The sequence below is a fragment of the Camelus dromedarius genome, chromosome 10 (assembly GCF_036321535.1).
Source record: "Camelus dromedarius isolate mCamDro1 chromosome 10, mCamDro1.pat, whole genome shotgun sequence".
Taxonomy (NCBI): domain Eukaryota; kingdom Metazoa; phylum Chordata; class Mammalia; order Artiodactyla; family Camelidae; genus Camelus; species Camelus dromedarius.
The window spans coordinates 49,972,138-49,999,085 of NC_087445.1; the positions used below are offsets into that span (position 1 = coordinate 49,972,138).

At 49.0% G+C, this 26,948-nt stretch overlaps 1 protein-coding gene across 2 annotated transcripts in view; it reads right to left on the reverse strand.

The window, feature by feature from the left end:
- ANKS6 (ankyrin repeat and sterile alpha motif domain containing 6) overlaps positions 1-24,341 on the reverse strand; it is a 52,329-nt gene extending 27,988 nt beyond the window's left edge. The window contains exons 1-10 of one of the 2 annotated variants that reach the window (XM_031450082.2): positions 23,900-24,341; positions 15,716-16,212; positions 11,220-11,264; positions 10,343-10,547; positions 9,275-9,381; positions 7,468-7,616; positions 5,962-6,160; positions 5,142-5,191; positions 2,103-2,306; positions 835-988 (exon numbers count right to left, since the gene is read on the reverse strand). In XM_031450082.2, coding sequence (XP_031305942.2) covers positions 835-988; positions 2,103-2,306; positions 5,142-5,191; positions 5,962-6,160; positions 7,468-7,616; positions 9,275-9,381; positions 10,343-10,547; positions 11,220-11,264; positions 15,716-16,212; positions 23,900-24,255 — 1,966 coding nt within the window. In that variant the 5' untranslated portion in view covers positions 24,256-24,341. The remainder of the gene's footprint in view (positions 1-834; positions 989-2,102; positions 2,307-5,141; positions 5,192-5,961; positions 6,161-7,467; positions 7,617-9,274; positions 9,382-10,342; positions 10,548-11,219; positions 11,265-15,715; positions 16,213-23,899) is intronic. The other variant, XM_064490339.1, reaches the window with a different exon arrangement.
- Positions 24,342-26,948: the final 2,607 nt, after the last annotated feature.

Sequence of the window (26,948 nt, forward strand, 5' to 3'; positions counted from 1 at the left end):
GCATGCATTCCTTATGAAATGGCATAAAGCAGGTTTCCTTCCTGCAAAACTGGCTTTAGTTAATCCTGGTGGCCTTTGGGGAGGACTAGAAAGTGTCCTGTAACCAGCCTCATTACCTATTCCCATATTCTGTTTCATTTTTTTAAACAGTATTTACTATTGTTAGATTTTTTTTTAAAAACTATCTGTTAACATCAGAATAAAACTTCCTAGAGAACTGATTTTGAATTTTTTACTGCTAAGTACTCTATTGCCTAGGCGTTGCCTCACATATAATAAGTGGTCAACAAATGTTTGCTGAAAGAATATGGTAAATAAATGTAATGATGTGAAAAAAATTAAAATTTAAAAAAGAGAAAGTATGCCAAAAGCCCAAAATATCTGTAGCGTAATCAACTTTGAGTCTTAATTGTCCCCTACTTGCTATGTGTCCCTGGGCTAATCTGTCACCCACTCTGAGCTTGTTATCTCATCTGTTCAATGAAGGATAAGGATGAAAAGATATCTAAGGTTTAACCTTCAAGGATTTTAAATACCAAAAAAAAACCCATGCATTTCTCTTAGTTTCTTGTAAAATTTTCCAAGGAAATAAAGCATTATAGACTATTTCTCGCCTTCCCACTCCCCTCTCTCCCACCCTAAGAAAATGCATAAAAGAAACTCTGAATTGTGGATTCACTGAAGATTGCCTTAGGCACATGGAGGAGAAAGACAGAGTTGTGCGGGCCTTTCTAGGGCTGTCCCCAGAGCAAGCACAGGGGGCGGTTCACACTCTCAACCCCAAGGAATCTTCCCACTTCCCCAGAGTGGCCTGCCTGGTCCCCAGGTCCCCACCTGAGCGGTTGTGCAGCTCCCCGCCGTGCCTGCTCATGCCCCCTACCCCACTGGAGCCACTGGAGGAATGAGGCGAGTGATTGAAGTTTCCAGAATTGGCAGGAGAGGCTGGGCTTCTGGAGAGAGATGGGAACTTAACCGGCCTGATGGGAGTCTGCAAGAATAAGGCGGATATCGCAGTTAGGGTCTGCTGCTCACTCCTTTGGATGCACAGATCACAGTGGGGAGGGACCTGGAGTTCAGCTGGCCCATCCTGGCTGATGCTTGCATCCACCAGCACATCCCTGCCGACTGGTGCTCTGCCTGCTAGGGCTCCCGTGGGCTGGAAGTTCACATCTATCCACTGACAACCCGACCAGCCATTAGCTCAAGCTGAGCCTCTGTGACACCGTTTCCCATCGGTCACCCACCTCCTTCCACATGGGGAACTAACATAATCCCACTCTGTCCATTTTGAACACCTCCAGGCGCTAGGCCCCTGGTCTCCCACTAGTGACTTAGTATTACGACGTCCAGGGAAGCAGCAGCAAGCTCCGGAAATCAACCCATCTCACAGACAGAGACGGGGGCCTGAATTTCTCCAGTTGTTCAACACATAGCGGCAGGGCAGGTCCTAAATCCCTGTCCACACCTACTGTATCCACAGTGACGACAGTCTACATATATAGAGATCAGCTCCCACCTGGAGAGGGACTACCTCAGTTCATTACAGAGACACACTGAGGGCCACCAGGTCAGAAACCACTGTGACCAAAAGGACAGAAGTCATACTCTTTCTGTGTGCAAGAGAACACCAGAAGCACACTCAGCTGCTCCCAGTGTTTGCACTTGGTCCCGGACCTATGTACTAATGTAGTAAGTATGGAACTTGATTAGAGGCCAAGAACCTGGTATCTGGTCCCAGCATCCTAGCCCCCATGCAGCTGGGTGACCTTCAGCAAGTGACTTCCCTTCTCTGGGTCCCAGTTTCCTCATCTACTAAAGGGAAGGGTGGGTTAGATCAGGTCTTCAAACTGTGTTCCTTGGAGCTCCAGGGTTCCAGAGAGCGGGGCTCCCATTTCACTCCACTCACTCCAACATTTTAATCTGCTTACATATTAAGTTCCTTTGTAGGGTTTCATTAGACAAAAGGATTTCACTCATTTAAAAGAAAATAAAAAGCTTCAACCCCTCTGGATTAGTGGGTCTGAGGTCCCTTCCGCCTGCAACACATCACAACGTCAGTGAGCAGTAAGTGACGTGTCAAAGGGTGTCAGCAGACGACTTACTGCGTCTGTGCTCCCGCTGCCCACGGGGTGACCCCTGCTGGCTCTCTGGGGCAGCACAGTCTTCATGGGGTCTGCCCTCCCGTTGTGACATGTTCGGGACCGTTCCGAGCTCCACAGCTCAAAGCTGGAAGGGGGTAAGAAAGGGGGGATGACTGCCTTCAGCTTGTCGCTCGGTAGTCTGGTGAAGGGGGCTCCATTCCGAAGCTGAAAAAGACAGGCTGTGGGTTAGGCAAGCCAGGTGGGCTCCTGGCTCTGAGAGGAAGACTCTGGGTTTCCCCTGCTTCTCAGAGAACAGCACCGCCACCTACCCCCGCCCCTCTCACAAGCCAGAAACCCACGTGGTGTCCTCAGCTCTCCTCCCAGCAACCTAGCAATACCCACGTCTGCTCTGTTCCAAGTCCCAGCCTCTCTTGGATCTGTCCACAGGGACAAGACTAGAACAGAGGCAGGGGCAGGGTGTGGAGCCACAGAGAAGCTCAGAGATGTTGGGTGTCCTGTGATGGGGGAGCAGAGGGGAGGGGCACCTGAGCTGAGCCCAAAGGCCAATGCAAGCCGGCCCGGAGAGGATGGGGGAAAGGGCACTGCAGACAAGGGAACAGAACGTGGAAAGGCCTGGAGACAAGAAGAGCAGGACCAGTGTGCAAGGAGACCTGTGAGACCAGAGTCGGGGGTTTCAGGAGGAAGGGCAGGGGACAAAGGCACCAGAAGGCCTGGGCTGGCTCCCTCTGAGCCCAGAAAACCCTCCCTCCCCCTTCCCACCACATCCTTCCTATTCCAGTCACACCTCCCACTGCTGACATTTTTAACTGCAATTTAATTTTAAGTTTTGAAAATGTGATTTGGGGTCAGTATAAAATCTACACAATGATGACTGGTGGATCGTCAAGGAAAAGCTTTCACACAGTCCATGCTAACTTTAATTAAGAAAAGACACTGAACTTGGTGCCAGATGGTGCCTTGCAGGGAAGGGCATCCCACAGCTAACCCTGCCTCAGGAGCCGGGCAGGCGGGCATCTCCACAAGGATGGCTGCAAACGCCCACTCAGCAGAGCACCCTGGCCCTCCTCCATCTGCCAGGGTGCAGGCGGGCACGCTGGTGCCCTCTACTGGGCACGAGGAGGCGGGACAGGAGAGCTCCAAGCCTGGAGGAATTCCATCCTGAGTTTCCCACCTGGCTCTGTCCTGCTTTTCTGAGTTCGTGAATAAGTGCCATCCCCTTCTGGACCTCAACAGGCTCATCTACATAAGGATTTTCATCAGAGCTGTTAAAATAATGAAAAACTAGGAAACCCAAAGTCCAGCAAGTCATCTTGGATGAAGAGATAAGGTCCCATGATGGAATGTTTGTTGCACCAGCCGTTATATGCGATGTGGCCAAAGAGTGTTTCTGATACAGAAAAGATGGTCATGACAAAATTTTAACACTCTAGGTTCAGCACAACATGAGGATGATAACAGTGCCTGACCTGGCATGGTTGTCAGGGATATTAAATGAGTGAATACAGGTAAAGTGCTGCAAATACTAAGTATTTGGCTGGTACATACTTAGTGCTGTGTTAAGTATTCATTTATTAAATATAACACGATATCGTATTCATAGATGCGAAAACTGGTTAGGAAAAATACTCAAAAGATACATGTCACAAAATGTCAATTATGATTACATCTGGGTGTGTGATCATGGGTGATTTTCTTTTTCTTTATACTTTATTGCATCTTCCAAAATTTCAATAACAGTATTTCTGTCTTTATATTGAGAGTAATTATTGCTATTTAATAACAGTATCAAGTGTCAGGCAGTACAAGTCCCACAGACAGTGCACAGACACCAATTCACACCTACTGCACTGCGGGATCCGCAGGTCCTAGGGCAGCTCAGTCCTTCCCCGGGTGCACCTCTGCTCTCTCCTCCTCTCCAATACTGCCCTCTCTTGGCCAGCCTCCAGATTAGGGCCTCAGAGCTAAAGGGACCTGAGTCCAACTCCAGCCAGGAGACTCATTTCAGAGAGAGGAATGAAGCCCAGAGAGGTGAGGTGACACGTCCAAGGTCATACGGCAGATAAGTGAGAGCTCATTCTGGGCGAGGCACTATGTTAAGAATTTCCTGGGGACAATCTCATTTAAAAACTATTACCATGAGGGATAGCATCCCCTAAGTCAGAGAAGGCTGGCTATCACCCAATATCCATCTTCCACATCTTTGTCAGCAGACACATCTGATAGTTAGATGGGCACGTGACCGCCCAGAATAAAGACTTCATTTCTCAGCCTCCTGTGCAGTATGAATGCACCATGTGACTAAATTCTGGCCCATTATTACATTACATTACTATTACATTAGTAGGCAAAAGTGATGTGTGAGTTTCCAGGAAACTTCTTTAAAGACACCTGGCATGTGCCCATTGTCACCTCTTTTCCCATCGTCTTTCCTACTGGCTGAAATGAGGCAGTAATGGACAGAGCTCTGGCAGCCCTCTTGGACCAAGAGATGACCTCAGTAGTAGAAGACACCTGGGAGACCAACAAGTAAAAGGAATCTAGGTCCCTAACTCTGTGGGGGCCAGTTCTGAACTTCACTCACTTGAGAGAAATATGACGCTATCATACGTATGCCAGGTATTTGGGGATTTTCTGTTACTCGTAGCTGAACCTAATCCTGATACATCTCTAATTTATAGATGTGGAAACTGAGGCTTCTCTCAGGGTAGAAACACACTGTTCTCTTTGACTCTTCTCTCCTTGGCTCTCTGTAACCAATTCCTACCCCTACAAGGCCCCTGTCCTCAGTGCTGCTTCCCTGAGAACGTGATCAGGGCTTCCTTCTGGTTGCTAAGTACCAGTACAGCCTTACCCACAATTTGGGGCTGGCACCTGCTCTGATTCCTTGGTGCCAGAGATGTACCCCTTGTTACACGCTTCAATACTGACCCCATCCGTGACCACCACAAAGAAAGACAAACGCCCACATCTCTCCTTATAAATCAATCCACTAACGATTGGCAGAGACCTCAAATGCTTTTAGAAAAGCCCCACACTCACCATGGTTGTCAATAATACATCTTCTTTTTCTCCTCTTGTGCTCCCAGGACCTGAGAAACAAATGGAAGTTTCCTGAAATGAGTTCACGGCACGAGGATGAGTGACCAGCTCGGCCTTCATCCTGGAAAACCAACTCTCCTGAGTGATTAAATATTTAATAATAATTGGTATTCAATATTTGAATAGAAGGAAAGCATTTAAAAGGTATCTCAGAGACTGTTTTCAGCTTTTCCATAAACCACTGTCATGCTGGGTCAGACAGTGGTACACCCAGCTCAATAGTCTGTCTCAAACAGTGGTGCCAAAGAATCTCATCTGGGTGTGGGAGTCTGACTGTTAGAAGGGATCTGATCTAATCGATCTCCCAATCAGTGTGGGAATCTCCTTCAGTGCCCTGGCAAAGTCATCCAATCTGTTGAATACCTCCAGTGGTGGGGAGCTCACTTCCTTCACTCCAACCCCAGTAACTCACTCTATTTTAAAACACTGTCAGTGCCATACCAATAACATTTGGCAGGTAGGAAAATCACCTATTGAAGGCAAGAGAGAGGTAGTGACTGACCAATGGTCTCTCAACAGGGCATGTGGGACAGGGACCTGGGACTCTTGCTACCAGCTTCTGCATTCTACCACATCGACAGCAGTTACATCCCTAAGTCTCTTCTTCACCAGACCAGTCACTTCACCCTAGTGTCACATTCCAACATCATCTCACCTCTGACATCAGCCCAGGAAGTAGGACAAAGGGCAGAGGATGAGGGCAAAGAGGTCCAGGGTTTGACCATCCCGGAAATGCTGCCACACACGCAACTTTTCTTACCATTGTCTTTGGTCATGGGAGTCACATCGGGGAGCCCAGAGCGGCTGGTCTTGTCTAGGGGGGCCGCCCTCATTGTGGAGTCCAGCGCTGGCTCTGTTTCATCACAGAAAGGCAATGGCTGGTTGCTGGACAGCCCACGGGGCAGGGTCTGCATCAGTTTGAGCTTCCGAAACCGATTGGACATTCGGTTCCACCAGGACTGCCAAGGGAGTGCAGAGCAGAGGTCACGCCCTAAGTGCCCTTAGCTCAGGGATAATGACCACACTTCACACTTGCTTCCCGTCCTGTCTCCTTGGCCCATGGCAGGCATTACCAACTGACCACAGAACCCTTTCTCCAAAGCCATGGTTCTCTCTAGATTCTTCCTGACAAGCCCTTAGGGGACCTTTCCAATAGGCTGGAGGTGGCAGTGAACCCAACTGGCTAACCTTCTTCTAATCAATCTCCTCATTGCACAGACTGAATAATGGAGACCCAGGGGTGGTGACTTGCTCAAAGTCTTATGGTGAAACAGGGACAGACAGCTGGACACAGAGGCAACACCAAACACCTTAAAACATCTATGACTGCATAACCTCCTTCCCTCATTCCAGCAACAACGCGAGAGGTGTCAGGGTGTCCATACCAAGGCCTGACCATGTGATCCCATAGCTGATGCCTCCCCACCTAGAGAGAGGACAGGCGCCACCCCAGGGTGCCTTTATAACCCCACACAGTGAGGAGATCACCGGCACAGTGCCAACGGGAGGCTGTGAGGCCTTCAGAGATGGCAGTGATGGCGGGGATGAAGGGACCTATGCAAACAACACTGCGAGGAAGAATCCAAGGGCTTGCGTGAGTGATCAATATGAGCAGAATGTCAAGTCTGCAGATCTGAGAATGAGCTGGAACCCCAGCCAGGACGGGGAGAAAAATAAGTTTGATTTCAAACAAGTAGAGCAGGACTGGGAGGGTAAGAAATTCAAAGAGAAATATTCAGCTCGCAGTTTAGAAATAAGCAACCGGAGTTTGGTTTTAAAGTTTCCAGGGAGAAGCTGACAGGGGCCTGTGGCCCACAGAGAGAGCCTAGAATGGTGCAGCCAGCAGATACTTTCCACACTAAAGCACAGGCCGCTGACAGATGGCCTGGAAAGAGAGGTGCTCAAGTTTAGCCAGCTCAGTACTACATCATGCAAAAAAAATTTTTTTAATTCCCTACATTTATAAACTGAGTCTCCACATCAAAATCTGGATTTCTAGTTTCTCCTAAAAAAATGAGAAGATGTGGCAACAAGGACCCACATACTCTTAAAGTGGCCACTGCTGCCACTAAGTGTTTACAATCACCCCAGTTTTCCCTGGTCCCCACCATTCCTTATTGCTCACCTCCAGCTTACTTCCTGTCCCTGCTGGGTCCCCCACCCCGGCCTAAACCAGCCCTGGGCAACAAGGAAGAGGTAAGCATCGCCCCCCTGCCCCCATACTGGCCTGGCTCTCTGAAGCCCTTTAAGACAGGAAAAGGCAAACCTTAAGTCCACCTTTGTCATCAGGCAGCACGGGGACACTCCAGGGCTGTCGGACCTTTGAGTAGGGTGGGGGTGGCGGGTGGCTGGGCCGGCCTTTGTCTTTATTCACCTGCATGCAGACAGATGCCAGCAGTCGAACAAGTTCCGTGTCTATGGACACAAAAGGCAGCGTTTTACCTGCAAATATGTCTGTCGGGCTGTGGGGGGGGGGCCCAAGGTGACACCCCTCAGCCTGAGAACTCAGCCCCGCGGCTCTGGAGCACGTGTTACTCCCCTGCCTCTCCACTGGCTCTTCAAAAGGGGGCAGACAGGCCAGCAGGGCTTAACCCACTTAACCAGGAATAAACACCAGAAGCCCTGCCCTACCAGGAAGGCAGAGGGGCGGTGTGTCTAAGCAAGCATGGCCGAGGCGCGAATTCCGCCTCTGCTTCTCCCAGCCGTGTAACTGCAGGGAAGTTAAGGGGTGACCTCAGCACCCACCACATAAAGGTACCTGGGGGATCTGAGGGAACTCCTGACATACAGGAAGTGCTTAAGAAAGGTTAAGTAGCAGTAGTTATTAAAACTTAACTAGGCTATTAAAAAAAGTAACAAGATTGAGAAGAAAATACTACAAACTGTCAACATGCTTTTTCCTCGATGATTGTTTTTTTTCTCTCCAAGTGTTCAATAATAAGCACGAGCTTCTTTGACAATTTCAGGCAAAAACTTCATTTGAAAACCTACTAGGCAAAAAAGTCTATTGGGATAGATTGTTTTATTGGGAAAGGGAATAGGGGGGTGGGGGTGAAGGAGAAGAGACACAGGGAAAGAGACGAGCTTATCAGAGGAAAACGTGTGTGTGATGCAGCCCAGGGAGACTAATTCTGAGTGACATGAACTCTAGGCATGGGAGGAGCAAGACGACTGGACTTGGGTGGAGGGCCCACCTCTCTAGCCAGGTCCCAGGCACCTCCTCCCACAAGGGGGCGTGAAGCTCTGCTTCCCTCACTCACTCTGCAAAGATGAAATGGAAGCGGCGTGTATCTGTGCCGCGTGGGGTCTGCGAGTATAGGGAGGGCGGGAAAGCTGGCGGTGAGGAAGGGCACTTGGTCTGCCACCCCTGTAGCCAAGAGAGGCAGCAGGAGTCCCCCACTTGGGACTGTGCAGGTCAATGTCCTCTCCCCACGGCCAGCAGGCTGGGATCTGGCTCAGGGTTCAAAGCCTGTGGGTTGGGAAGGCCTCCCAGCTTCTCCTTCTCTCGAATGAAACTCCAGGGTCACAAGAGAGATGACAGAGACGCTCTGCCCCTTGAGCTGGCTAACTGGAAGCCTCAGGTCCCAGAGGAGGGCCTGTCACAGTGGGGAAGGGTCTGAGGGGAGCAGCAGGCATCAGCTGGGGGCCAGGAATGGCCATACTCCCAGCAAAGGACCCTTGACCTGGAGCCTCCACCCACACAATTAAGCCAAGGGGGTCACTGCTTTGTCTGATTCGGCTTGTCAGAGGCGCCTGTTTCCCCTCTGAGTCACTTGATTTCTGGCTGGGAAGCAGGGATACCATTCTAGGACCTGTGTGGACAACGTTGCTGGCTTTCCCTCCAGGAGACTCCCAGAAGGCTGGAGCTGGGAGAGAGGCCTCAGAGACTACCTGGTCCCAGCTCCACCCTCCTTGGGAGGCAGGACAACTTGCCTGAGGCTGTGAGGTGAGCTCTCTGGGGCTGGAGAGTAGCTTCCCCCTTGAAGATGCAAGGGCTTAAAACACAGGTGATTATCTCAATTCCCAGCCAGAGAACTTGGCAGGTTTAAAACTCTTTTCCTGAAACAACCCACCAGGATCACTCAGCAGCATCACTAGGTCAAAGGCCGTGTACCCGTTTTTTGCACGAAGAGCGACATCAGCCCCTTGGTTTAGCAGATATTTGACAATTTCCTTATTCCTGTGGAGGAAAGAAAAAGCCAGAGTGAGACCCACTGAAAGGGGAAGTGTGGCTTTGCTCATGGGGAACAAGAGCGGCGGCTTTAACTGCAGCACCTTCTCCGCACGTAAGAGGCTGGGAAAGCTGTCTTATAGCCCTTGTTCCCTACCCCTTGGGCTCCTGTGATGGAAATCAAAGCCCAAGTGCTCTCCTTTCACGAACAAGATGAAACCCAAGGGCTCTGCCCAAAAACCACTGGCCCCAAGGACCTCCCACCCCATCAGGACCCCTGCAGCTCGAACACGAAGCCTCCCGCAAGCCAAGGAGTTTGATGTGGAAGTCTGAGGCTCATCACATGAGGAAACAAAACACTTCAAGAGGATGCAGGAAAGTGCTCTGATCACCCGAATTCCTCATTTGGAATCAGATCACTTAGCAGGGTTAAGACTGTGTGCAGATTCCTGCCTCTTGGTCAGCCCACCCCAAAGAGGAGGCATCAAGGAGGGCAGTTGGGTGACTAGATGAGAAGGGATTCAAGGCACCAGTCAACACTGACACTTAATCAAAATGAGGGTTAGGACAAGTCTCACTATTGGACAACGTCTCTGAGAAGCCAGTGGTATGAATGGCTGATGGTCACTTCCAGTGGGGAAAATTTAAGGGGGCCTCTGCACAACAATGTGAAACTCCAAAAGAACCAATCTCTCTGCTTGACCAAAATCAACCAACAGAAACATTTTTCAGTATAAAATCTTCCTGCTGCCTGGTTTCTCACGGCCACTGGTGAAATTCTGTGCTGAGGTATCAGGAGATCTGAACACGGAGAGGGGGGGAACGCAGGACAGAATGAGCCTGTGCTGTTTTTAGTCTTTTTCGCATGTCTCAACATCTTCACAACCGTGGGGCTTATCTGGGGCACCTCAGGACCAGAAACCCATCAGGAATGCTATCTTAGCCGTGAGGGAGTGGAGCTGGCACTGACCCATGGTAGGTGGCCTGCATGAGGGCCGTCCAGCCGTGCACGCTGTCCTGCCTGTCAACGTCGGCATGCCTCTCCACCAGTAGCTGCACCAGAGGCAGCTGCCCCATGACAGCTGCCAGCATCAGTGGGGTCGCCCCATCCCCATTGACCAGGTTCACGTGGTTGGGGTCTTCGTCGGCAATCTCTTTGACCAACTGGAAGTTCCCTGCAAACAGAAGTAGGAGTCTTAAATAAACCACAGGTTTATTTACCCAGCAGTTTCATGTAACCAACGTGCTGAGCCTGCCTCTGCACTGGGCTGCCAGGCATCAAAGGGGCTACAAAGATGAGTCAGACGTAGCCCCCACTCAAACCCTTCAGTCTACAAGGGGTGGAGGCAAGCACACAAACAGCTTTACTTAAAGTGTCATTGACATCTTAAGAGAACAGTGATGATGAAGGGCAATGCACATGCAGAAGGAGAGCTCAGGGCTCCCTGGGAGGTGAGGATCAGGGAGGACTTCCTGGAGATGGAGTCTATTTCAGGAGAGGAAACTTTAGGCTAAATAGTTCTCCATTACAAAGAGAACGGAGTGGGTAGGTGAGCAGCCATGCATTCTAGAGGTGGATAAAAGCCACGACATAGCCAAAGGGTTTAGCTGGAGAGGTGGAGGGGGGTCTGAGAGAACAGTCTGGAACCTGTGTGTAAAGCACCATAGTAACTACTAGCCTCCAGGATCTGACCCTCCCTGGGTAAAACTACAGAGTCAGGAAACAACAAAATGCCTGTTTCTTTCTCAAATACTCTGGGCGGCCTTGAAAAGGACTATAAATGTTAGGTTGGGAGACTACGGCGCTATATTCTTAAATATCCAAAAAGATTTTCTAAAGTGCTTACCCATTTTCAATGCATGGAAAATATCAGGTCGCCTTTTCTCCTCATCTGGGTAAACAAAGATTTTAAAAGTTAACCACAGAAGGATTTAATAGAACAGAAAAGTCACAAGGTTGTAACCACTGAGCTTAGCTTTAAAAATGATCTACTTCTCACAAGCAATCTCATCAGAGATCTACGTGACAGATGATTCCAGCAGCCCTTCTGGAAGGTTTATTGTCAGAGTGTCTGAAAATGTTTCGCAGACTGTGGGAGGTCATTTGGCCGAGGAAACATGAATGAGCAGACAATTTCCTGATCCCACAACTCATTAAGCAGTCATTTTTAGGTATTGCAAACACTGGGATGTCCTTTCTCAGATATAATGGAAAAGTATACTCTTGGAAAAATCTGGATTCCTATAAAAAATTTTAATGTGACAATGAATATATGTATGTTCACGTATAACTGAAAAATTGTGCTCTACAGTGGAATTTGACACATAGTAAAATGACTGTTACTCAATAAAAAAATGTTTAAAAAAATTTTTTAAAGGAACAATGATTCTTTTCTTCTAAAAAATAAACGTACAACAATGAAGTAATTCCAGAGCAGAGGACCCCGGAGACACTGAGCAGCTAAGCCCAGGGGAGGTCACGCTCGTGGCCACCAGAAGAGCCAATGTTAACACCTGCTTTCCTTCCCAAATAAGCAGCCATGTGAATGATTCTGATGCAGCTCCCTGCAGGTGGCTGCCCACCAGGGGTCTCCTGGGCCTTGCTGGCCCCTCCCTCATCGGCTCTTCCAGTCACTTTCCTTGAAGCTTGAGCTAGTGGGGACCCTGCTCCCTCCCATCAGAAAGCAGACATCCTTGAGACCAGTTTCCTCCCTGATGCCTGAATATTGGACTTCCTTTGACTGAATCTGGGGGATGGAGCAAGAGGAAACCTGGGACCCCGGGGCCAAATTCCTGGTCCAGATCAGCCCCCTCAGGCAGCTGGGAGGAAGCTGCAGGTATGGCACAAGGAGCACTGAGTCTGGAGTCAGGGCGTCCAAATTTGAGTGCATGTTTCCAGAGTGATCTGTCTCCTCATTGCTGACATGGGGACACCACGCTAACGTGGGGACCACGTGGTAGTTGCAGGGGTGGGTAATATAGGTGGAAAAATGCTTCAGAAAGTCTTAGGCTCTATTCGGAAGAGCAATTTTTGTTATCTTCCTAGAGACTAGCACCCACCCCAGAAAGGGTGGTTAACGCCCGGGCTCTTCCAGGGAAGTGTCGACAGGGCCATGGCACCAAGTGCCTAATTTTGCCTGTGAAGTACTATCAAGAAGTGATTCTGCATCTTGGTTTTAAAAAACAGGTCTTGTTCCCTTACGTGTTGAAGAAACTGGTTTGCTGTGGGCCAGGGCCTTCTCATGCTGAGACCCTTTGCCAGAAGAGCGTGTCACCTGACCCTGGTGTTGGCTGCTAAGCAACCATCTGGTACAAATGGATCACTGGCAGCCCAGTGTGGCCCCAGGAAGCTGGGGCAGCTGAGCCTGATGTCGAGTGACCCCTTCTCACTCCGCACTCCAGTTTTTGCATCTGTATCTGAGCAGCTCTGGGACCCGCCACGGCCCAAGAAACAACTGCAGTGGGAGTGGGGAGGGTGTCACAATGACAGGTACAGCCTCAAGGGTGCCAGGTCCTGCAGCTAATGCCAGGGAGGGCGCTGGGGTCTCCGAGGCCAGATACCCTGGCATCTGACAAAAAGAGCTAGGGGTGATGTTATTTAACAGTCTGTCATTAACAGTAACTCAGCCTTTGCCCTGGCTGCTGTCCCATCTCAGTTCCTGTAAGTCAGCTGAACTCTCACCTCCCCAAGGGGGCCCCCCAGCCGCCCTGGTTCACATGGTGGCCTGCATCACCCCAGCCCACTGCTCCCAGACCCTCACCTCGCCCCTGTTGGTTTTCTTTCCCCCTCACAGTACTTAGCACCTACCAAACTACGTAATTTATTGTATTTAATATGCTTATTTCCTGTTTCTGGCCTATCTCCTCTATAGAGGCCAAGGTCCTCACGGGCAGGGACGGGGTCTGATTTGTTCACTGCTGCCTAGAACAGTGCCTGGTACATAGTAGGGACCCAACAAATACTTGCAGAATAACGGAATGGACGCATGGTCAATAAAAATACATCCAGTAGCTTCCATTCACTGAGCACTGTCTATGTACCAGGCACTGGGGCACACATTTCACAGGCATTATTTTATTATTGTTCACAGAACCTCACAAGATAAGTGCATTTATTCCGGCTGTTTTATGAAAGAGGACACTGGAGCCCCGGAGGGACAATGAACACACCCAAGGCCACTCAGCCTCCAAGTTGGGGAGCTGAGCCTCACACCCAGGTCTGCTCAGTGGAGAAATCTGCTGGGAACTGAGACCGATCCCGTCAAATATGACAACAGGAAAAGGGTGACGGCAGCTGCCAGCATCTCTCCCACGCTCCCTCTGGGCTGGGATGAGGTGGGGGTATCCCCGTCCCCAACTTAGGGACGATGAAATGGGAGGCTGGCGAGGGCAGGCAGCTGGCCCCAAGCCCCTCGGCCGCACAGGCAAAGCAGGGTTGATCCAGGTAGAGGGTGACCCTGGGCATACCCACCACCATGTCTGAGATGAGGAAATCACCTTCCCAGGGTGCCAGGCCAACCCCTAAGAGGCACGTGGGGAGCTAAGACCCCAGCATCCAGGTGGGGCACAAGTCGTGAACTGTACACTTCCAGGCGGAGGCCTTGAGCAAGTCGCTCAGCGCTGACTTCCCTCACCCGCAACATGGGTGAGCACCGGGAAGTGAGGTAAGGGTCTGCATGCCGTGCGTGTGGGCTTTGCAGGCACATGAGAAGCCAGTTCTCTTCTCCATCCCAGCTACAAACACAAATGCTCGAACGCGTTTAAAGGAGGGCAACAGCCCTGGGTCAAGGAATAGACCCTGGGTGAGACCTGAGCCCTAATTTCTAACTGCAACTCTTCCCCAGGACCTAACAAGGATCAGCTACGTTCTGCGCCGAGGGCCTCACAAGCCAGAAGCCAACATATCTTCTGCTCAGGGCCACCTGGTAGTTGTCATTAACCCCATTTTACATGCGAAGCAAACAAAAGTTCACAAGAGATACAAGCGTGCCCAGCTCCCAGAGGCCCTACAAGTGCTGGAAATGGGCAGACTCACATGCCAGTGCTCTTCCTCACCTTCTGTCACTCAGCTTCTAACAGGTGTGTGACCTTTGACTAGCCTCTCTTCCTCTCTGGACTTCAGTTTCCCAATCTGCACAAAGAGGTCTCCCAGCTTCAGAGAGGTTTTCCTAAACTTTACTTCTTTTTCCTTTCTGTTTCAGTGTCCTGGTCATTTTTGCCATCTCTGTCATTACATGGTTTTTCAACATGTTTATTTTAGAGTTGTTCTGACCAGACAGTGTATTTCTAAAAAGCATTTCCCAAATGTGCAGCATCTTTTGATTGATGGGATTTTTAATTGGCCATTTGAATTTTTTTTGAATTGATTTACAGAACTATTGCATATTCTTTGGATGGTATGAAACTTTTCAACACTTTCAAGTTTTTTTGGCCAATTTGTCTGAAGACCTACACTTTCTTTCAGTTTTTACCTTTCAGCCCCAGATGCTCATATGCTGCAGCCCAACCTTACAGCCTGGGCTGTCTGTCCCGCCACTGAAATCAGACCCATCGCAGACAGAGCCCCGAGGCTGTGTGTGACTCTGCATTTCATGGCTCTACTGCACATGATGAACTAGAGGTTTAGAAACATGGTATGTCCTGTGGCAGATCTGGATTGTTTGACATCCCTTAAATGCCAGAAAGATGGCAAAAAGGAAAAAGAAACAGGATGCACTAATAGATGTTGAAAAAACACAACTCGAAAGTGGGCTAAATTTTATATTAATTAGTCTCTGAGGACTGGTCATTGGCAGCTGAGGTCAGGCACACTGTTCTAGAGCAGGGGCTGGCAAACCACAGTCCTGGGCCAATCTGCCCCTACGCCTGTTTTGAGAATTACAGTTTTCCCGGAACACAGCCCCACCCGCTCATTGACATATTACGTAGGCTGCTTTCACTTTAGCAGAACTGAGTGGTTTCCACAGAGACTGCACGGCCCACAAAGCCTAAAATATTTGTTATCTGGCCCTTTACAGAAAAAGTTTGCTGATCCCTATCCTAGAGGGATCCCAGAACCTCCCGCATCAGAACCATCTGATTAGGAAGGAGGGGACTTGCTAGATGGGCTTCCAGGCTCTCCTGAGAACTACCAAATCACTCTCTGGAGGAAGGGCGGGAATAGCGGGGCGCAGCACTCCCACCTGATTCTTTCACACGGCACATCTTAAGTCCCACCGCCCTGCAGGCTGGGCTCGGACTGCCACATGCCCTTCTACTTGGGCAACCCTTGGCTTTCGCCGTTTAAACATAATTTGTGAAGCCATGGCGGGGGTGGGGTAGGTTAGTGGTGGCACAGCCTGACCTGTCTTGGGCCTGACGGTGGTGAGCGGGTCGAGGTAGTCCGCAAGGTCCCTGTGCTTGCAGTCAATGGCAACCTCGAAGGCAGTCTTCTCCAGCACGCTGAGGTGGTCAGGGTTGGCCCCCTTCTCCACCAGCTGCTGGGCCACACCAAGCCTCCCAATGAGTGCTGACAGCATCAGCGGGCTCCAGCCCACGGTCCAGGCCGTGTGGTTGGGGTCTGCACCCCACTCCATCAGCAGACGCACCACAGCCTCATGACCATGGTGGATGGCAGCCATCAGGGCCGTGATGTCCAGTAGCTCATCCCTGCTGTCCCCTGCCTGCTCGCCTGAGGGTTTGTGGTGGTCCACGAAGGCACCAGCTTCCAGAAGCAGCTTCACCACACCCAGGTGGCCACCCCGGGAGGCCACAGTCAGCACACTGGCTCCCAGCCGGTTCTGGGCATTGACGTCAGCCCCGTGATCCAAGAGGAGGTGTGCCACACTCACATGCCCAAATCTGCCAGGAAGATGGAGAATCAGTAAGAAGACAGTTCGGTAATTACAATTATAATTATTAATCATTAAGTTATTAATTATTGAATCGTTCATTATTAAAATTGTAATAGCTGCTTATAATGAAAGGTCTTCTTCTGGAGCCAGGCACTGTGCTGGCCCCGCATATGCGCCATCACAGAGGTGAGCCACTGCCCTGTCTAGTTCCCAACACACCAGCCGCATGACCTGGAGAAAGAACTTTGGCGTCTTGGTGCCTTCATTTCCTCATCTCTAAAATGGGGATGTAATTATATCTATTTCAAAGGCCACTAAGGATTAAATGAGTTAACATGTATAAACATATAATACATATAAAGCACCTAGGACAGTGCTTGGCCAAAGGAAGCGCCACATAAACGTTAGCTATGATTGTTGTAATCATTAAACACTTTATATTACACAGTGTGCCAAGGTCAGTGACAGGGTCAGAACCCAGGTCTGTCCGAATCCTGCCTGCCCTCCCACTTTCCCCCACACCACGCTGCTTTCCTACATCTCAGGGAGATAAACTGATTCTGCTTCAGTGCCCGGTAAGGTAAGCTGCCTTTCTGCCTGTGCTCTGATCCCCCACGGGCAGGACCCATGTCTGACTCATGTCCCTCCCCAGCCCCAAACCACATGCACAGAAGGTCCTCTGAGATGAGACAGCTGACCCCCTGCCAAGAGGAGTGGCGTAGCTGTGGTCAGCAGAGAGGGGCTGGGACACCTCTGGCCAGAGGCCTTCTGCCGCCTGCTGGCTGGAATGTCCCCTGCTGGTGACTGAGAATCTGGCCTGGGCTAGACTCTCCCTGTGTAGCCTGAGCTGGGACACTGGGGAGACAGACAGCACCCACCAACTCTAATACCAGGAAGAGGAAAACAGATGCCTCTTCCCAGCAAAATCTCTTCCTTCTTTTGCCGCCAGAGGGCAGAAGAGTTCTGTTTTGCAGTGTTTTCCTGTTGGTGCACTCTTTCTGGGCTCAGAAATGTAAGGAGCCTTAGACTAAAAGGAAAAAAAAACAAGAAGAGAGGGGCTGGCGGTGCCAGCTTTTACAGGACCATAACGCCTGCATGACGCCTGAACCTGCAATCAATCTCTTGTTGCGCTCCCCTCCTCTCTGGAAGCGGGCTTTGTCCCTCATCTAAAATCCCAGGGCCTCCCTCCTTTCTGTGGAACCAGAGCCAAGGCTGAACTCTGGTCTGAACTTACAAATACCTTCTGGGACATGAACCTTAACAGTACCGGGTCAGTTGGTCTGCGGAGCACGGGGTGAGAGCTTCGTAAATTGGCTCCCCCAGCTGCAGGAGGACTGGCCTGTCCAGCCTCTTCTCCAAGAGCAGACAGAATGCAAGTCAGATGGAAATAAACTCAAATGCAGATAGCTGCAACCCCAACCTGTCTCCCTACCTTGTTCCTTCCTGCCCCTCCTCCACGCTAATATTCCCCAAACCTAAATCTGATGGTCAATGTTCCCACTGTTCAGCAGGAAGGCCTGCCAACTTTGTCAACCTCGTTTCCTCCCAACTCCCACACTGTACCTGGCCATGCTCACCAGCACTCACCAATTACACTCCTCCCACGCCACTGCCATCCTGCCTTTCCCACCACAGTACCCTCCTGTCCTTGTCTACGAAGCACACCCTTTATCCTGCTGCAGGATTCAGCTTAGATCTCGCCTCCTCTGAGCAGCTTCCAGACCAGCCCCCACACCAGCTGAGGTGCCCCTCGCTTGAGCACCCGCAATTCCTGTCCTCACCCCTACTGATGGACCAGAGTCCTCCTTCTACAACTGTGTCTCCCTGTTAGACTGTGCCCTCTCCAAAGTGGCTGACTTTGGCTGACCCACAGTGGAGCTCAGTAAATTCTATCAAATGAATGAGTGAATAAACAATTGGCATAACCAAGTAGAGGATGGTACAGACACAGGCAATGGAAGCAGCTGAAGAACTGGTATATCCTCCACTGGAGCAGACAACTTGAAAAGACTACACTTTTAGCCATCAAGCATGAGGTTAAAATCTAGCATAATCCCTAACAGCAGATAACAGGGGTACTGTCATGTTTTTATCTCACTGGATCTTTTTTTTTAATTTTAATTTTTTCATTGAAGTACACTTGATTTACAATGTTTCAGGTATACAGCAAAGTGATTCGGTTATATATCAATATACAGAGATATAGATATATATTCTTTTTCAGATTCTTTTCCATTTTAAGTGATTACAAGATATTGAATATAGTTCCCTGTGCTATACAGTAGGCCCTTGTTGTTTATTTTATATATATTAGTGTGTTTCTGTTAATCTGAAATTCCAAATTTATCCCTTCCCCCTTACCCCTTTGGTAACCATAAGTTTGCTTTCTATATCTGTGAGTCTATTTCTGTTTTAAAAGTCTACAAATAATAAATGCTGGAGAGGGTGTGGAGAAAAGGGAACCCTCCTACACCGTTGGTGGGAATGTAAATGGAGAACAGTATAGAGAGGTGCCTTAAGAAACTAAAAATAGACTTACCATATGATCTAGCAATCCCACTCCTGGGCATATATCCAGAGAAAACTCTAACTCAGAAAGATACATGCACTGCAATGTTCGTAGAAGCACTATTTACAATAGCCAAAACTTGGAAAAAACCTAAATGTCTACAGACAGATGAATGGATAAAGATGTGGTATACACATACAATGGAATATTACTCAGCCATAAAAAGAATGAAATAATGCTATTTGCAGCAACATGGGTGGACTCAGAGATAATCATAAGTGAAGTCAGACAAAGATAAATATCGTATATCACTTATATGTGGAATCTAATAAAAATGATACAAACGAACTCATTGGATCTTAATACACCCTAAGATAAAATGATAATGCCTGTTCCACACAGGAGGAAACTGAAGAGTAGAATAGAAAGCAATAATCCAGAGCCTCTCAGTTTGGAAGTGATACAGCCGAAAACTTGAACCAAGACCCTAAAATCCCAAACCCCAGTTCTTCTGGCATAACAAAGTCACAGAGGAGAAAAACGGCTGAATGTGAGCAGAAATGCTGACATTTGGGATGCTTTCTGAATTCATGAGCAGCCCAAGAGGTCACTTAATTAGGCTGAAAATATAAAAGGATTCAATGAAGGCTGAGATAATTTCATGGATGCTAAGTTTCTAATAGGTAATTACTGAAGATGGGGAAGCTCAGGGCTCTCTGGGCAGCTGCTCCAATTACCAATTAATTTCAGCAAATAACACCTGTGTTGAAAGACCTGGCACACACACCCACTCTCAAAGCACTGGGCTGAGAGGCCAGCTCTGCCACGCTGGCAGGCGGAAAACTGAAGGGCAGAAGAAGGAAAGTAAGGAAGCCAAGGGTGAAGTTAGAGCCAAAGCAAACACCATGCAACCTGTCCCTCTAGTGGCTGGTAAATTTGGAGACTGGTTTCCTTGTGGCCAACACCAAAAGGAGAATGGTCAGTTACAGGTTTCAGGCTGGGAGCACAGGCTGGGACCACAGGCTCTGGAGCCACCTGCCTAGGTGTGAATCTGACTCTGCCACTTACTAGCTGCGCAGCCTTGGACAAATGACCTAATTTCTCTGAGCCTCAATTCTTGATCTGTAAAGTGGGGAATAGTACCTACTTCCTAAGGTTTTGTGTGGCTTGAGTGAGTTAATTCATTTGAAACACTTAGCACAGTGCTCGACACCAAGTAAGTGCTCAATAAAGGTTATCGCTTGAATAGGAGAAAACATGAATGTAACCATCTCTGATACTAAAACACCCACAAGAGACCAAACTGCAGTCCAGGCACAGGGCCTCTCATGGCCTGGCCCAATCCAATGATGCTTTGGAATACAGAGAGCTGGGATGATAAACAGATGCTCACTGCACCGAAAGTGGCAGCTGCCAGGAGCACCACCTTGAGGTACTTACTCTGAGGCATATCTTAGATTCAGGGAAGAAAAGCACAAGACTGGAACGTGTCAGCACACAGCCATGTGTTTGGCCGTCCTGATCCAAGGGATAGACAGACAGTGTATCCTTTAGGAAGTCTCCCTACATGTTATTCCTCAACACTGAGCTTTTGATATGGATTCAGCAACAGAAAGCTTTAGCACAACCCAGCACAAAGGTGACATCTGAGCACAGGTGGTCAGTATCACAAACAGAAGGACAATACATTTTAAAGTACCAGGCCCTGCCAGGGCTCAGCTAAAGGCTGAGAGTTAATTCTCATCCTCTCACCAGACTGTCAGATTCTACCATAGTCTCATAGGAGTGAATTAAAGAGTATGTCAAAGCTAACGCTCCCAAAAGAGCACTTGTAAGATAAACGGAGGAATAAAGAGGAACATAATTAGTCCAGAGCTTCTTGATTTGCAAGTGACAAAGTCAGGACACTTGGATCACAAATTCTAGCTCTTTTTACAATACCAAATTGTAGAGAACAAGGAAAATCCTCTTAAAATTTAAATTATTGGTTAACAGAGTTTAGGTTCATTCTTCTGAGTCTCCTACACCATCAAGATTAACAGAAATTAATTAGGTGAAATTAACCAGATAACTTTGACCATCCTGCAGAAGTTGGTTAACAGCAAAAATTGGTGATCAGCATCATTCAGATACCCTGAAGCGTATCAGGTGCTGCAGACATAAATCTCGCTCAGCCAGGCCCTCAGGGGCTCACTAAGGGCTCCCTCTATCAGTGGCTCCCAAACCTACCTTGTGGGAGAATCGCTGGGGAGCCTCTGCTCAGAGTTCCTGTTCCTCTCAGGTGTTCTGAATCACAATTCCAGAAAGGGAACACAGGATCTGATTTGGAAAAGCATCTCAGTGATTCTCATGTGCGGCCAGGTTTGGGTGCTACTGACAAAGGCAACCAGCTCTAACATGGAGTGGTGGGCATGCCGGCAGAGGCCTGCCCAGGGCTGAGAGACCAGAGAATGGAGGGATATCATGGCAGGCTTTCCAGAAGAAGCTAAGCTGGGAGGAAGAAGGGGGCTTCACTGAGAGAAGGGAAGGAAGGGGCTTCCTGTATGTGGTTATGGTCAGGGCTCTGCAGGCAGACTCTCCAAATCTGCTGACTAGCTGTATTCTCAGGAGCAAATTTTGTAATCTCAAATTCTCATCCGTAAAGTGGAGATAATAGTCTTGGCACATAGTAACTGCTCAATAAGTGTTAAGTCTAAATAAAATAAACATGCAGGGAAACACAAAGAAGGCCTGGATGAAATCATCTTGGCCTGACTTTAGGCAATCCGGGGGAAAGGAGAAGAGAGGAACTGGGGAGAGGTCCAAATGTGAGAGCCTCAAATGCCACACTAAGAGCTCTGACTAGGGAAGCCATTGCGGGAGGGGCACAGACAAACATTCATTTGAGAAAGATATGGAAGCTCTGCGGAGGATGGATTACAGAAGGCACACCTGGAGGAAGGGAGTGCAGTGGGAGGCCACTACAAACGCGTGGCCGGGACTAAGGCAGAGGGGAAGGAGGAGGGTATGGATTCAAGAGAGGTTATGGCACAGACAGGTTCTAGGCTGAAGAGTTACCTGGAGTTTTAAAGCCTGGAAGAGTGGATGGGGCCACTAAGAGAGATAGGGAACCTCAGAAGAAAGGTCCATAGCCCAAAAAGCTTTATGGTCATTCCATACTGCTCCAGGCAAGAAATCAGGTGTCTTAAGACAAAGGGTCCCAACACAATGATCAGTTTATAAAACACTGCATTAATCCATGTGAATGAGCAGCATGAATGTTACAACTGGGATGTGTTCCCAAAGTGTGCTTATAGATTGAAATAAATGCCCAAGGGCTAAAGAACAGTTAGGCAAACCACAGTACCATCCCATGGATGGAATATCACACAGCAGCTGAAAATGACATATTTGAAAATGATGCAGAATAAAAATTTGCCAGCAATACAAATTAGAACAACTCTGTAACACTTAGAAAATAACTCAGAAAGAAAATATTATTGTGTCACAATGGGAAGATTCTGGGTAAGACTGTTGTGATTTCAATGCCTTTCAGAAAAACAAATGGCTCATACATATGGAAAGATGTTTTACTTCACTCAGTTTAACAAATGCAAATCACAGCCACTCGAAGATATTTTTCATTCATCAGACACAAAAATCCAAAAGTCTGATAATATACTCTGCTGGAAAGGCTGCAGAAAACCAGGCCCTTATATATACTGCTGCTGGGAGGGTAAACTGGCACTCCTATTGTGTGCAGCAGAATAATGGGCTCCCCAAAGATGTCCACATCCCAATCCTCAGAACCTGTAAATATGTTAGGTCTCATGGCAAATGGGAAATTAAGTTTGCAGGTAGAATTAAGGTTGCTAATCAGCTACCCTTAAGATGGGGTGATTATCCAGGTAGGCTCAGTGGAATCACAAGGGTCCTTTAAATGTGGAAGAGGGAGGCAGAAGAGTCAGAAGATGTGATGACAGAGCAGAGGTCAGGGTGATGTGATCGCTGCTGGCTTTGTAGTACATTGTTACAGCAGCCATAGGAAACTAATACACCTGTATGGAGAGCAGTTTGGCAACAGCCATCAAAATTACAAGTGACTTCTGTTCCCTCCTTTGGGAATTTCTCCAAGAAACTGGGTGGGACCCAAATAGATGGCAGACAGGACTGAGAGACTTCACTGTATACCAGTTTCTTTATACCAGATTTTCAAGTCCTGTTCATCCTACTTCCTGAGTACAGCTCAAACTCATCAATTTGCCCTCCCACCACTGTCTCTGCTCTGGTCCAGGCCACCATCACTTCTTCCTGTATTGTGGTAATCCCCTGCTAACCAGCCTTTCTGACTCTAGCCCTTCCCTCCAATCCATCCTCAGCAGCAATAGTGATCTTTCCAAACATAAATCTGATTCTGTCACTAGCCCTGCCTAGAACCTCCCATTACTCCCCAGTGCCCTTAGGATAGCTCACCTTTCTCAGCTTGCCACCAGGCATCTTCCTCTTTCCAGAGAGGGCTCATCTCCCAATACTCCCAACCCCTCCCAGCCATAACATTGTTCTAGCAATCCTACCACTGCCTGTTTCACTTTGGCTGCCAACCTTTGCATGGGCCTCCTATCACCTCCTTCCCACCTTCCCCTTCTTCTGTCCTGGTCAACTCTCAGGCATCCTCGGGTCTCCACTTGAATATATACATCATCCTTACCAGAAACCTTCCACCACCTCCCGAAACTGGGTCTGCTACTCCCAGAGCTCCCCGAACTTTCCCAGTCAAGCCTGTTCCTTTGCCTGGCCTGCTCAGTGGCATATGAGCTGCTCCAGTGGGTCTCGAAGCATTCTGGACGTGAAGCTAGGGTGGGCAGATAGGTTCTTTGGAAACCTTTATCGCAAGAAGGAATGAATGAACATCTTCAAGGTTCTGAGTCTACAATTCTATCTGCAGTCCCCAGATTCTGTTTTGAAAGTCCAATGTTTCTAAGATTCTAATTTTACGTTATTAAAAAGCGCGTCCACGTCTCGTCATATGCCAAGCTGCTCAAAGTTTACCATTCCAACTCTCTCTTAACCAGTCCTTCACTCTTTACCTCCTGAAGCGTTTGCGGGAGCCATCGGACACGTCCGGCCACCTGAGCCTTCCCGCGCCCCGGAGGCCGCTGGCCACCACCCTGGGTCCCCCCGACCCCCCGCGCCTCCGACCCCTCACCTGGCCGCCTGCATGAGCGCGCTCCAGCCGTAGTGGTTGCGGCTGTTGACCGAGGCGCCGCGGCGCAGCAGGAAGCGCACCAGGGGCTCGTGGCCCCCGGCCGCGGCGAACTGCAGCGCCGTGTTGCCCGCCTCGTCCGAGCAGTCCACGGGCACTGGAGCTCCGGCCGCCGTCGCCGCCGCCCCGGGCCCGGCCGCCTCGGCCCCCGCCGGCTCCGCGCCGGCCTCGGGCTCCGCGCCGCGCTCCGCCGGTTCCGCCGCCCCCGGCTCCAGCAGCCGCCGCGCCGTCTCCGTGTCGCCCTGATCGCAGGCGCGCAGCAGCAGCTGGAAGGCCGGGGGCAGCCCGCCCTCGCCCATCGCGGCCCGCGGCCCGCGCCTGTCTGCCCAGCCAGCCGCGCCGACTCCGCCCCCGGATACCGCGCGCCGGCGCCCCCTTCCGCCCGTCCGCGCGCCTACTGTGTGCCGGGCGCGCGCCGAGGGCAAGGCCGCGTGCCTACTGTGTGCTGGGCGCGCGCTCGGGAGCAGGGCGCGCCTCCATCGCCTGCGTCGGGGGGAGCGAGGGCCGGACAGCGGGTTCCGGGAAGCTACGAGCAGCGTCCGCAGTCGAGCTCGCGGGTTCGCCTTTGCCTTTTCGGCCCCCGGTTGCAGCCCTCCCGGCGGCTCCGGAGACTTCCTGTCCCGTGCGGAGGTTGGAGCGGCCGCCTCTGCCCTCCTCACACTGCGAGCTCCCGACCACTGGGCCGGGGTCTGAGTCCACCGCCTCAGGGGCCTGGCCTGTGACTTGCGCCGCTGATAACCCTAGCGCCCGGTACTTACTCGGCGCTTCCTAAATAGTCCTTGACTGAATTAAGGAATGAATGGGTCTACTCTGTCCACCCAGAAATGTCCTGCGGGGCCGTCAGTGCCGTCCTTACCTGGGATGTGCGTTAGGGCTACAAGCAACTTCTGTACTTTCATCTCTCTTCACCAGTGGTTCTTGAAGCAGCACCATCTGGGACATTTTACAAATGCAAATTTTTTCATCCCACCGCAGACCTGAATCTCCGAAACCGAGTGTGGAGACTAGCCATCCGTATTTTAACAAGCCCTTTAGGTGATTCTGAGGCGTGCTAAAGTTTGGGACCCACTCTGATCTTTTACAGCAGTACTGTCAGCTGTGGGAAAGCTGATCATCCCCATACGATCACTCCCCAAACGATCACCCCCAATTTACAGAGAAGGCAACTGAAGCTTGCTAAAGGCCACATGACTAAACATGAGGAGAGCTTTGACTAGGAACTGGGTATTCTGACATCTAGTCCAGTTCTCTTTCTATTCTGAACAGATATCTACTGAGTGCCTACTGTGTGCCAGGCATTACTCTAGGTGCTGGAGAAGCTTCAGGGAACAAAATAAAATCCCTGCCTTCCTGGGCCTGACAGTGGGGAAGAGACAGGCTGTAAACACGCAAACAAGTAAGTAACTTGTATGTCAGATGGTGATGAGTGTTATTAAGATAATAAATAGAACATAGCATAAATCCAAGTAAATGGGACAGGGGATGGTGTGTTATTTTATAATAGGTTGGGTGGAGAAGGTGTCACTGAGAGTGTAACATTTGCACAGAGACCTGAAGGAATTGAGCAATCGAGTCATGCTGACATTTGGAGAGAGTGCAATCTAGGCAGAGGGAAAAAGAAAGATTCTAACCAGAGCAGCCCTGCCAGCAAATAGCTTACGCCACATGCTCATCATGATAATAGATATTAACATTCTGATCTAGAGTATTTGGTTTCCATAGACTGTCAGCTGTGGCCCCAAAGCCTAGCAAGAAGCTAGACGTAACGGCAGGTGTTCTGTACATGACTATTAAATGACTAAGTCTCATGTGCAGGATTATAATACAGAACAGAATTTGATGAGTGGGTGAGGAAGGAATAAGGGTCATGACTTTGACAGACCCAAGATGATGGTAATGCCCTTGGGATCTGGGCCAGCAGGGCTGGAAGAAAAGGTCTTCTAGGCGAAATGTAAAGATGAGGAAAAGTCTCTAAAGTACACAGGGCTCAGACTGCAAAATGATTCAGTGCCAGGGATTTATTCTGTTTATTCTGTGAGTAATGGAGAGTCATGGAAAGCATTTGAGCAGGTGAGTTACAGGGATAGAGTAATCCCTTAGGCCATGTTGGAACTGGAACAGGCATACCTTGGAGATATTTCAGGTTCAGTTCCATACCACCACAATAAAGTAAGTCACATAGGTATTTTTTGGGTTTCCCAGTGCATGTAAGTGTTATGTTTACACTATACTATAATCTATTAAGTGTGCAATAGTGCATGTCTAAAAAATACATACATACATTAATTTAAAAATACTTTATTGCTGAAAATGCTAGCCATCATCTAAGCTGTCAGCAAGTCATAATCTTTCTGCAATAGTAACATCAAAGGTCACTGATCACAGATCACCATAACAGATATAATAATAATGAAAAAGTTTGAAATGTTGCAAGAGTTACCAAAATGGGATTCAGAGACACAAAGTGGGCAAATGCTGTTGGAAAATGGTGCTGATAGACTTCCTCGAACAGGATTGCCAAAAACCTTTAGTCTATAAAAGACAACATATCTGGGAAGCACAATAAAGGAAAACACAATAAAACCACATGTACCTGACACTGTCCCTCATTTCCAGATTTGGCCCCATTCACCACAGTAGAGGTGAGAATGACTTGGTTTTGAATGTCTAATGAAGAACTGTTCCCTTGAAAATCCTGCGCAATTGCTTCCTTGTCTTATTCTATTTATTCAGGTATCTTACATTTTACTAACTTGTTATTTCATTGTAAAAGTAATGTACACGGTAAAAACAAAACAAATTCCAACAGTATAAAAGGGCATAAAGTGAAAGCAAAAGTTCTTTTCCCTCCTTCCCCACTTTCCTAGTTCTCCTTCCTGTAGGTAACTGAGATTCGCATTTATTTTATCCTTCCAAAAACATTTCATACGTATTCAAACATGCACACCTACACATAGGCATTAATCAAGCTTCTGGATTGTAAGCAACAGAA